We start from the raw sequence: 12,168 nt of genomic DNA on the forward strand, positions 1-12,168 counted from the left end.
GGATCGAGCCCATGACTCCGCCTCAGAGTAAGATGCTTACTTTCGGGCTCAGATACCTGTGTTTTATCCTGTCACGAAGTAACGTCAATTCCCATTCTCACCGAGTGTTTTCAGCAAGGATGGGTGTCGGGCGAGTCTATGAAAAGGTCCTCACTGTGGCATGACCCTAAACCCCCCCCCCCAGATATCTGCCAAGTCGCCTCCTCAGGGGCCACAACCGACAGTGGGCGAGGGGAGGCCTCACCCAGGACCCAGGGAAGGCAGAGGCCAAACACCAGGCTGACGCTTGTGCGGAGGCCCTGACGTCAGAAGCAGGGGGGCACAGACGGCGGTCCCTCCCGGCACACTGGGCCAAGTTCCTCTGCACAGCCTCCTGCCAGCTCCCTGCTGCTCCTGCCTCCCTCAGTGAGTCACCGGAGGTCCCGTCCACGCACCCAGGACGGGACGCAAGACTGGGCATCTGACTGGCGTCCTGCATTCCATCTGGGACCTCCTCCCACACCCGCTACGCCCCTCACCAGTTTTAGCACAGCCAGCGGCCGGCGTCTGTGCTGTGTGTTTCTAAGTGGTGGGACAGGAGCGGGTTCACAAGATTAAGACTATCTCGGGTGTGAAAATCACAGAAAATGGCACGGGGGAATGGTTTCTGAAAGACACATACGCGGTACAGGATGACTGAATAAAAGCCAAATTGGCATCCATTTCCACGCAAGAGCTTCCCCTGCGATTGGCACCTACTGAATTACAGGTTAGAGGCAACTTTGATTCAAATGAGTTTAGACACCATCTATCGACAGCGTTCTCTCTGTAGGAAAACACCATAAAATCCCAGGTCTCTCGCGGGTGTTTCCAGCACAGTGTTAATTTTGTTCATTCGCTCCCGGTGAGTTAGCCGGACGCCGTTCAGAGATCGCATTTGATAAAAATATTAGGTGTGTTTTTTTTAACTTGTGGGCACAAAACCCCTACTAAAATAGGCATTAAAAACTGTAAAGCCATCGCAAACATGCCTTCGATGCGCTTCTTAAAAAACCGTGCCGGTATCGAACGGACGCAGCAGCCCAGGCCCCGTGGGTGAACACGATAACCCGTGGGGTTCCAGATTTCCAACAACTCCCTCACACCCTCCTGCCCTTAAAGACAGAGCCCAGGCTTTTCAACAAGGAGACAGCGGATGGAGGAAACACCACCATCCCGAACTTCCAACACGTGGACGAGACAAGCAAAAGTTCTAGCACAGAGTTTCACAAATTCCCGGCGGGATGGAGCTCAGGCAGGCTGAAAGGCCGTTCTCAGCAGCTACAGGAGCCTGGGCTCGGAAGAGGGCCCCCCATTTCCAGGAGGCAGGTGAGGGCTGGTGGAGAAGAGGAGACGAGACGGCTTATGAGACCGCCCTGTCCTCAGAGTACGGAGATGCCCTGCCTGCCACCACACGCACGCGCCTGGAAAGTACTGTTGGTTGCAAAGCACGGCTTCCGATGGGTAGGATCTAAGTGAATCGCATCTAAGGGCACCGCTGCCAGCATTTAGTTGAGAGAGGAAGACAATCATGGAATTAAAAATATACACGTATATGTACACAAAAAGAGGACTAGCTAAAAAAAAAAAAAAAAAAAAAAGAAACCAACTTAAAAAATATATCTCAAATCCCACAGCCCATTATCCTACGCTTCTCAACCTGAAAGTAATCTGTGCCTCCTGTTCACGAAACAGGTCCCTGGAAAGAGGCTCTTTGGCTCTGTGAGGCCCCGGAGGCCACACAAACAGTAAGATCAAGACTCGCTCCTGAGGCCTCCCCTGGTGGAAGTATCAGTGTAACCCTGCACAGAGTGGTACCACGTGAGCTGGGCTTTGAAGGATGAATAGGAGTTTTCTGAGGAGAAAATGGAAGAGCTGGGTGCTCTGGGCAATTGGAAATGAGAGCATAAAGGAAGGGCATTGTGTCAGTGCCTGTATATCTATTGTTTTCTGTAAATTACAAAAAGCAATTACACTTCACTAAGGTAAAAAGTGCCCCCTGTGAACCCAGAGCTAAGTCCTCCCTACGTCCCGCCGTACTTCCCGAGCCTTATTTAAGGTGGAGTCTGACCAAAGGAAGAAATAAAGAACAACCCAGCAGCAAAACCATGTTCAAGTAGCCACTCTTTGTTGGCGGGTCACACTGTTACTCCCTGGTGACATCACTGTCCCCGGGAAGGCCCTGGCCCGACCCACAGGCGTCCACCAAACACCTCACGGTTATATGGTCCTGGGGTGGCGAGTGACCCTCCATCAGGACAGTCATCCATCTGACTCTCGTTTCCAATTTTAAAAACAGGCGCCGACTGTATTTCGGTGATTTATTATGCAGCTTCTTAAAAGTTTAAACTTCTCCTTCATTAAACACACGAGCCTAAACTAGGTCAGACGGCAGCCTGGCTCCCGGGGGATTAACGGGGACGTGCAAACGGGAGCCGCTGTCTTCTTACCTCCGTGCACGAAGCCGTGCAGGGTGCAGTCGGAAGGCCCCACCAGGTGGATCAAGCTGGACTGGCTGTAGCTGACCGTGTTCGGCTCTGGAATTGCAAAGGAGAGAGATCAGGCCTGGGGAACAGATCGCCGCCCGCGACGGAGCGCGACGGAGCGCTACGCCGAGCTGACGGCTCGGGGGTGATTTCTCAACGTGCTCCGGCCAGGGAAGGGGAAGGCTTTCTCGGAGGCTGATCAGCCGCTCTGTCTGTGGGTCCTGAGGTCACTCCCCGTGTCCCCAACAAGGCCCTGTCCCGAGCCACAGGCAGCCAGCAGACACCTCGCCGCTACACGCTCCCAGGGCTGTGGGCACTCTCCATCGGGACGGTCTTCGGTCTGGCTCTGACTCCCATTTTGTAAACGATCGTGGACAATGTCGCAGAGACTTACCATGCAACCTCGCAAGCGTGTACATTTATAGCTCACCGAACGCAACGGTGAGGTGGAAACCGGGAACCTGAGGCCACAGACTCGGCCTCCCCGGCAGCACCCTGGGACTCCCGCCAGCCCCCAGTCTGCCCAGGAAGACTCGGCACCCAGAGGCATGCCAGCCTCTCCCTCCCAGTCACCGCCCCAGCTCACCAAATCCCTGGGGGGCATCCCTCCCTCCCTTGATAATGCTGCCGAAATAGCCGTAAGAGGCTACGCTTAAAACCAGTCCCCAGAAGGCGGTTGTCATACTGCGGCACTGCCTCCTCTAACACGTGCGGGTAACACGGGTATAAGGTCTTCTGAGCAGACCCAGCCGCCGCTCCCACCTTCCGGAGCCTTCCGGGCAAGGATGACCCTCATTTGTCTCTTGCCCGGATGGCTGGTGTTCAGGAGGGGCGACCCTTCCCGCCCCAGCCGGGCGGGCCCATGGGGAAGCCGGCCCACAGGGCCACTGAGTGACGGGGACACAGTGCAGATGAGCAGGGGTCCTCTCTACGTGGGGCTGTGCACGGAACAGTCTGCACAAACGCTAATGTCGCCCTGCAGGCAAGAGCTGGTGGCACGCCGGTGTCTCCCCAGCACCACCCGTCCTCCCGAGACTGTCTGACGCTCCTCCCTACGGAATTCGAACCACCTGCTGGCCTGAAGGGGTCACAAGGCAGGGAAACTGGAGCCCGTGGAAACTGAGACCGTGAAGTATTTAACTCCAAACTCAAGACATTTTGTACTGGTCCTCGAGCCTCACAGCTTAGAGTGATTCAGACTCAAGTTCCGAGCACTTGTGTCACATGCCGTCCACTGAGAGGCCCCCGTGGAAGGCGGAAGAGGCCCTCGGCTGCGTGGGAAGCCATGAAGTGGCTCCAACTCTGGAAGGGGGGGGGGGGTGTCTGGTTCTCAGGGGCAGTCGGTTCTCACCTCTAGGGGGTCCCACGACTGGCCCTGCTCCCCCCACCTTCCTTCCTGGCTCACTGTGTGCGGTCAGAGGCAGGGGCCGGCTCCCGCGTGAGGTCCCAGCTCCCGCCTCGGGCTCTGCTGGGGGGTAGGAAGCAGCATCCTGTCCCGGGGTCAGGAGCTAGTGGAGGGTTCCCACGCGAGAGGCCACATTCTGGGGACTTGGCCATCCAGCCCACCCGTCTGGATGTGGGTCAGACTGTCATCACAAGGGGCCCCTCCACGAGCTGGTGGACAAGGACACTACCCAAAACCAACCGACAGACGACAGGGACAACTCCAAGAGAGGGGGGATGGGGTAACATCAAAAGCAGCGGGAAAGGCGCTCCAGGCGTCTCCTGGTGCCGCGGGGACTGCACGTAGTGCAGACGGCCCGTGGCTTTGACTCCAGGGAGGAGATGCTCCTCCCAGCTGCCACTTGAGTGCGGGCCTCCCAGGCCCTAGGGGTGTCCAGGATTCTGCCCTCCCCGGTTTCTAATTTCACGGGGAAATGGCGAAGACACACCCCCAAATCCCTGTTGTGCTATGGGAGGTGCAGGCAACGGTCCCTGCTGGTGAGGCTGCACCCAGCCAGGGCCACGCCTACAGCCGGCCTTGGGGGCTCAGACACCTGGAGCGCCCCTGCCTGGGGACAGCCGGAGAAACCACAAAGCACACTGATGACGACCCTCTCCTCGCCTGTCAGAGAAACACCCCCAGTCAGCGCTGTCCGGTCCACAACACGCTGATCTCAAACGCCAACTCCCTCGAGCCCTGTCTCTGCAAAGCACGCGAGCGGAGAGCAGAAAGGCCCCGAGAGCCAAGGGGGCCTGCTCTGCTGCCCGCGTTCGTGTCCTACTCATAAAAGACGCGAAAGCCACTCTTGCAGCACAAATGAAAATTCAGTCTCAAATCTGGCCCAATCTCAGGAACTGCTTTGACCAGCAAAGAGGTCTGCAGGTGAAGGTTTTAAAACATCAAACCATGGAGAACTACACACAAAAGCTCTGTCGTGTCAGATGTCTATTTACTCAAATGACAAGCCATTTGAATACTGACCACAATCTAGTCAAAGAGATGCCCCCACTGTTCTCGAATGGCATTCAAAAGTTATCAGTTAGGCCATGTCTAATAATTTAATGTTCTCAGACCTTGAACCGATAAGCTTTTAATAAGCGAAAGCACCAAAATTCTGATGGGGAAAAACAACACCCCCCCCACCCCGGCCACACCCCAGTCCTGCTTCCCTCGGCCATGAACTTGGCACCCACGGGGCTCTTCGCAGGTGGGCCTGTGTCTATTTTTTTGTGTGTTTGGTTCCCCGTCCCTGGTCGTCCTCAGCGGCCTCTCCTCTGTTCATGTTCCGCGCCTCAGGTGAACCACAGTGATACCTACGGGAAAAGACTCTGCCAAGTGCAAGGTGGAGCCACAGAGACTCGGGGGCTGTTACCGCTGCCCATGCTGCCTTAATGAATACATAAGTGGGCATCAGAATTGGGGCCCCACCCAAAGGAAACCCTTGAAACAGCCAGTTTGGAAGCAGAAATGAGAGTGAATGGAGCCCAGAGACCTGGGGCATCAAGGTGGGAAAAGCCTATTGCTTCTGGGGACCGAGGGGCACAGAGATCAAAGCCCATCACCACTCAGCCCACGAATGTGTCCATGCGAGAGTGTCAAGGAAGCCACCGTCCAGCTGAGAGAGCTTGAGAAGTGTGCCTGGAAAGGACTCTCAGCGCGACTGTCACAAGAAGCCGACAGGAAGTCAACAGATCCAATGCCCACTAAGTTCAGGAGGGGAAAACCTCTGACGTCCCCCATCGCAGACGAGCAGGTGCCCACTCCAGTGAGGCCGAGGAGGACAGCGGACACGAAGACCCTTCCGGACAGCTGAAAGGGACTGAGAGGACCCACCCTCACCCCGAGGGCAGCACCAGGGTCTCCTGCAGGCCTTCCCCTGGCCAGGAGGCTCAGCCCTGGGAACAGGTGAGCGTGTCTGCCCCCACCTGCTGTCCCGCCTCCGTGTAGACAGTGCCAGTGCAGGGGGCCCATTGTTAGTTCCCTGGCTCCTGGCCCCTGGTCCCCAAAGTACTGCATCTAAATGCAACAGGAGACCACACACAACCCGAGACACTGCTCTCTGATGTGAGCTGGACAGGATTTCCGGGTGAGGTGACCCACACGTGCGAAGGAATGAACAGGTGGACAGCAGGCAGGACGGGGCAGTCCCTTCTCCTCACCTTCTCCACGCATGGCCCCTCGCAGGCTGCCCAGGGGCATTGCTGCTTCCGGGCCCGACCATCAAAATCCCAGATGTGTGAGCCTGCCTGCTCTTTCCCCTTCCAAGAGAACCCCGGAAGCTACCTGTTAAAGAGGCAGAGCCCCAAGACAGAGTCCACACCATCTGCAGGACACCCCCTGATTAGGAACACCCGGTTTGGACTTTATAGGAAATGAACCTCTAGTAAGTTAGGCACTAGGATTTTAGGGTTCAGAAGCTACAGCAGCTACCATGACCTTGGCTAATACAGAGCCAATTCTTTGAACCTCAACTATACGATGACATCCGGAACCTGAGTGAGGTCCCCAGGGCAGTGACAGGAGGGGATCAACACGGCCATAAACAAACACAAAATTCCCCTTTACTGTGTTTGCAGCCAAGGAAACAGAGGCGCAGGGAGACTAAGCCCCCGTGGAGGCAGAAGTGGGATTCAGACCAGGGCAGTCTGACTCTACACAATCTTTCCCTCGCTGCCCGGCCCCTGCCTCCCCACACCTCACTCCCTCCCCAGAGCAAGTGCTCACGGGCACAGGATGGTGGGACCTGGTCAGATCCCGGTCAGATCCGAGACGGGCACCAAGCACTCTCACGGACGGCTTGGAGAGGACGTGCCCGTAGGGGTGGCCGGTCACAGGCCGGCCACGGGGAGGCAGAGCCCGGGCCCAGGCCGACAACCAGAGCCAGGTTGACTTTGTCCTAAACCTCACAGCTCCCCCAAAAGGCTCCAGATGGCCAAACAGTCCCTACATGGTCAAAGCTGGACATCTGATGGCCGTGGATCAAAGAGTTCAAGGTAATTCTATTTTCTCTCGTCAGATGGAGAAAACAATAAGAAAAGCTGGGTTTTAAAGAGCTCCCAGACTCTCTGAAAAGGTATCTCAAGGATGAGGTCAGCCCTGGAAGGGGGTTGCTAGGCAACAGCTGGCTGAAATCTGGTTCTGGTCTCAACAGTGACAGAGAGCCGCAGATACGTGGGGTGGCGGGGGTCCTCCCACAGGAAGGGGCTCGAGTGTTGGAAAGACCCCCAGCGCTGAGCACACGCTCGGCCCTTCCTGCTGAGCTCCTGTCCTGCTGGCTCAAGCACAGCCGCCAGACGCAGCCCGTGCCGAGCCACGCAGGAGGTGGTGGCCGGTCCTGGGGAGCCCGTCCTGCTCCAGGCACTGGGAACCCTGCCAGGCCGAGGGCAGCTCTACCGGGAAACTGAGGTCAGAAGTACAGATGACATTCAAAAACACAAGCAACGGACATATGACTTCCCGAAGAAGCATTTAAAAGCCGGTCTCCCTAAGCCAATCTTCTGAGAAAGATGCATTTTTATTGGAACACAGAAAAGTAAAAAATAAAAGCTTGTAAAAGTCTGTCAAGAAAGCTCGAGCTTCAGAAGGCCACCTTTGGTTAATATCTTTGGAGAGTAACAGATTCCGAGAAACATTATGTACCAGATTTACAGTCAAACACCATAGCAAACAGAAAATAACCCCATGCGCAAAGGGACTTTAACCTGGAAACCGTGAGCTTTATATTCAGTTTCCCAGACAGTCAAAGGAGGAAACCAGGACCGACCTCAGGTTCTCAAAGCCCCGGACTCGGCCCTCAGCCCAGCTTCCATCCCAAGCACTCGCCAGAAACCACCCAAGGAGGGGAGCGCCCGAGCAGACCCCACGTGCCTCCCCGACTTCTCCTCAGCCCTGCCCTTGCTGCTGGCCTGACACTGTCTCCCCCTCCTGTCTAATGAGAACACTGGTCACGGGGCACCTGGGTGGCTCAGTCAGTTGAGCGTCCAACTCTTGACTTTGACGCAGGTCATGATCTCAGTTTGGGAGATCGAGCCCCAGGTCAGGCTCTGTATTGAGCATGGAGCCTGCTTAAGGTTCTTTCTCTTCCTCCCTCTGCCCCTCCTTCATACACATTCTCTCTCTCTCTAAAAAAAAACAAAAACAAAAAAGAACACTGATGATGACTGGATTTGGGGCCCACCTGGGTAAAGCAGAACGACCTCATCTCGAGACCCTTCACTTGACTACACTTGCAAACACCCTTTCTGCAACTAAGGGTCCAGACACGGACGTGTCTTCTGGGGAGGGCTGCCGTTCAGCCCCCTCCAGTTTCTCTGTCCCCGAATTCCCTCAGCGCCAAGTGTGTACCTCTCCTAAGAACCCCCACCTCGCCTCCCTCACATCATTTGTAGCCCTCTGTATCTGTGCCTGACCAGCCTGTGCGCTCGCCCTCCCAAAAGCAGAGCCCGGGTCTGACGCCCTCAGCAGAGGTCTTAGGGCCTGGGGCAGACCTTCGTCATCAGGAGGGACCCCAGGCCTGTCTTGTGGATTACTGTGTTATCAACAGACCATCTATGTGCTTTTTATCTTTAGAGATACCGCTTCATAGAATTTCATCAGAGCAGCAACATTTCGGACGAGGAATTTGTCATTTTGGCGTTTGCCGGAAAGCAGAGGTGAAAAGAACAGTCAAGACACCAACCCACGCACAGTCCACCAGCCTTCCCTGTGGGCGGGTTTGAGGCTGGAACATGAGAAGGATAAGGGGGAGATGCACAGGAAGGGACCAAAAGGTTTGCAGACTCTTGTGCAAATAGACCCCGCCTGGGGAAGCCAGGACACGCCGGCTGAACGGCCCAACTCGAAGCCCAGAAGGTCCTGTCCTCATGTGTACCCTGCTGTGCCGTCACCAGCGCCCCTACCCCGATGCTGGACGTGGCCTGCAGCCAGGGCAAGTGGGTGGGTGGCCGGAAACTTTGTCTGGCCGGGGCCCTGGAGCTCGCCGTGGTCCTGGTTAGTGGAAGTCGGGGCACAGCTCAGAGTGAGGAGAGGGATTCCTCGGGACAGGTCCTCAGCTGTCAGGGACCAAACCAGGAACTCAGACACTACCTGTGTCTGGGGTGCCCTGAGGTGTCACCTACGGAACCCGGCAACAACACACAGCATGTTCTGGAGAGCGCTCTCCACGCAGATAAAACGTGGTCACTGCGTGTGCAGGGGAGACACAGGTTACCAGGAAGACCCACGTCCCAAGCACTCACCGTGTCCCGATGGGAACAGACAGCCCCAGAGACCCTGCCCTGAACTGTCTGGGCACCGGGGAAGCCGTCTGCTCAGGACGCGGTGGGGGAAGTCCCATCTGCAGGGAACCATCCCTGGACCCATGTGTTCGGATTCTGGATGGACACGCTGTTAAAGCCGGCCACCTGGACGTGCGGGCAAGGGGGCAAAAGACCAGGAGGACGCGGGCCGAGAAGGCACCGGAGCACCCACAGAGCGTTCTCGCCCGCACAGCCAGGGAGGCCATTTGCCACGGCGACACGTGAGTGGCGGGCTGGCGAGGAACAGCATAGGAAAAGCTGTTGCCATTTGTGTTTTTTATGAACTGGAAATCCCATAAGAAATGTGCTCCTGAGCACATGGGGGGCGCGGGGGAGGACACAAGAACAACTCCATGCCCAGGCACCTCCACTCTGCCCAGGTAGCGGGGCCTCTGCCCCAACACTCCCACGGGCCGCGGGGCCTCGCTGAGCCCTCCCGTCCCCTCGTTGCTGACTGTGCTGCTGGGGAGGGGTCTGTATGGTGCGCGGACAGGGGACAGGGCCCCGGGGAGCCCAGAGGGCCTGGTCGCAGGCGGCAGCGCCAGGTGTGGGGGCCGCACTGCCCCTGAGAGGAGAACTTTCCACACGGGCTGGCGGAGGTTCGTCCCCCATCCCGCACCCCAGCCTCTACCTGGGTTCGGGACGGGCTGCACGATGTCTCCGTTTCTCCACTTGGTCTCCATGCGCTCCAGCTTCTGGGCCTCGTACCGCTTCCGGCCCTCCTCCTCCTGCTCCTGTCGGGAATACTGCGGGCAAGCGCGGACAGACGGTCAGGCCGGCAGCAGTGAGCCTGGCCTGCCTCCCCTCGGCCTCCCCGGCCAGGCCTGGCTCAGCCTCCTGGACTCAAGGCTTCCTTGTGTGGTGGCCTACATTTACGTAACTGGAGCCATCTATTGTTTTCCTGATAACACACGTCTAATATAAACAACAAAATACACAGAAGGTGGAAATCTCAGTCAAATGTTTGCTTCATGTGCTTTCTAGAATTGTTGTTATGCCCACGTCTATATAGATAGTTCCACCATGCTATGTGAGAAGTTTCTTTTTTTTTTTTTTAACTGTATACTTAAAAAAAATGTTTCTTTTGAGAAAGAGAGAGCAAGCCGGGGAGGGGCAGAGAGCAAGGGAGACAGAGAATCCCAAGCAGGCCCCACACTGTCAGCAGGGAGACCAATGCGGGGCTCAGACTCCCGAGCCCTGAGATCACGACCTGAGCCAAAACCAAGAGTCCAAGATTCGGACACTCAACCGACTGAGCCACCCACATGCCCCTGTGGGAAGTGTCAAAGTAGCAATATTTCCTCCTTTCACCGCATTAGCAGAACTTACTAACCTAACATGACTTAGGGGAGAGGCCCGGTTCATATGCGTGAGCGTTTAGCCTGCTCCCAATGTCCCACTGCTAAAACAACATCACATCAACAATCAGTTACTTATTTCATTTTACACTTGCCCTTCCCTTCCTGGGATTCATTCCTGGACACTGAACTACAGAATCCAGGGAGCCCCAACAGGGTGAGGAGAGAGCAGGTTTTCTGCGTGCCCTCGACATCCTCACTCTGCTGACCCCCAGCCTGTCCAAGAGGCTGCAGGTTTGCAAGGAAGGCTCCCCAGAGCAAAGACAGCCCCACTGGAGCTTTCTTAATGGATGACAGGGGTTTGGACCCAAGAAGTTAAGAAATAAACGTGAATATACAAAAACTGGCACAAAAACTGGGGTTCCTTGGGCACAGAGAGAGATGCTGGGTTTCCCTGACGTGACAGCAAGGGCCCCGTCCTCCGGCCCCGTGTAGGGTACACACGCCCTTCCTGTGGGACATGAGAAGACCAGACCAGGTCCCCGGGCCGTCTGACAGCTGCTTCCCCCAGGGGCCCGGCCCTCTCCCTTCCCGCCGCCACGGCCCAGGCCCCCTGTGCTGACTTTGGCCCAGCCATCCTCCTTTGGTTGGTTCCAACATCTGCCCCTTCATTCCCTCAGCCAGCATTCCTGGCTGAGCCCACGGAGTGGCTACTAAGCTCAGGGCCCCTTGTTCCCTTCTCTGTCCCCCCATGAAGGCTCTCTGACTTAGGCAAATTCATTTCAGGTTGCAATTTTAGAGCTCCTTTCAAAAGCTACTTTTAAACTTCTTGATCTTCCTGCTCGTGGCTCTGCCCCAAATCACACAGGGTCTGAACACCACTCTGTGGCTTAATTACCATTATCTGAGGCTCAGAGAGCCTGTCTCCAAAGGAGGCTGAGAAAGGAGCTGAGTGGTTTGTTCAAAAGAAACAGACCATGAGTGTTTAAGTTGCAGTGGATAATTTACCCTTTTCCTCCATAAGTAAATTGTTGCTTCCCGTCCCACTGTCCAGAGTAAAGGCCCTAAGAGCAGAGTCTATGCTGTGCCATGGACCATGGAAAAATCCATGGTTGAACTCAACTGTCCTCAAGAAATGCCTTTTAAAGAGATCTAAAAAACAATTTTTTTTTAATGTTTATTTATTTTTAAGACAGAGAGAGACAGAGCATGAACAGGGGAGGGTCAGAGAGAGCGAGGGAGACACAGAATCTGGAGCAGCTCCAGGCTCTGAGCTGTCAGCACAGAGCCGGACGTGGGGCTCAAACCCACAGACCGCGAGATCATGACCTGAGCCGAAGTCGGACGCTCAACCGACTGAGCCACCCATGCGCCCCTAAAGAGATTTTAAGAAAGAGCCAACCCCTGCCCCGCCCCCGCCCGGAGCCTAATAAATCCTGGCTGTGTGCAGCCACATGGGGCCTGGCGGGGCCCCATCCAGACTTGAGCCACGAAGGCAGAGGAAACGCAGCCTCCTCACAACCGTTGCCCTGCTGGCTTTAAATCTGGGGATAAAATCACTAGAGCATCCCAGTGATGGGCTGGTACCCCACTCCCATCCCCAAGGGCTCGCCAAGCCCAGCTGA

The 12,168-nt window shown here is 56.1% G+C and overlaps 1 protein-coding gene across 3 annotated transcripts in view; it reads right to left on the reverse strand.

Annotated features, from left to right (window-relative positions):
* ACOT7 (acyl-CoA thioesterase 7) overlaps window positions 1–12,168 on the reverse strand; it is a 100,574-nt gene that overhangs the window by 41,025 nt on the left and 47,381 nt on the right. For all 3 annotated transcript variants that reach the window (XM_042951079.1, XM_042951078.1, XM_042951077.1), the window contains exons 5-6: window positions 9,877–9,991; window positions 2,469–2,555 (exon numbers count right to left, since the gene is read on the reverse strand). In XM_042951079.1, the coding sequence (XP_042807013.1) occupies window positions 2,469–2,555; window positions 9,877–9,991 (202 nt within the window). The remainder of the gene's footprint in view (window positions 1–2,468; window positions 2,556–9,876; window positions 9,992–12,168) is intronic.

This window comes from Panthera leo, chromosome C1 (genome assembly GCF_018350215.1).
Source record: "Panthera leo isolate Ple1 chromosome C1, P.leo_Ple1_pat1.1, whole genome shotgun sequence".
Classification (NCBI taxonomy): domain Eukaryota; kingdom Metazoa; phylum Chordata; class Mammalia; order Carnivora; family Felidae; genus Panthera; species Panthera leo.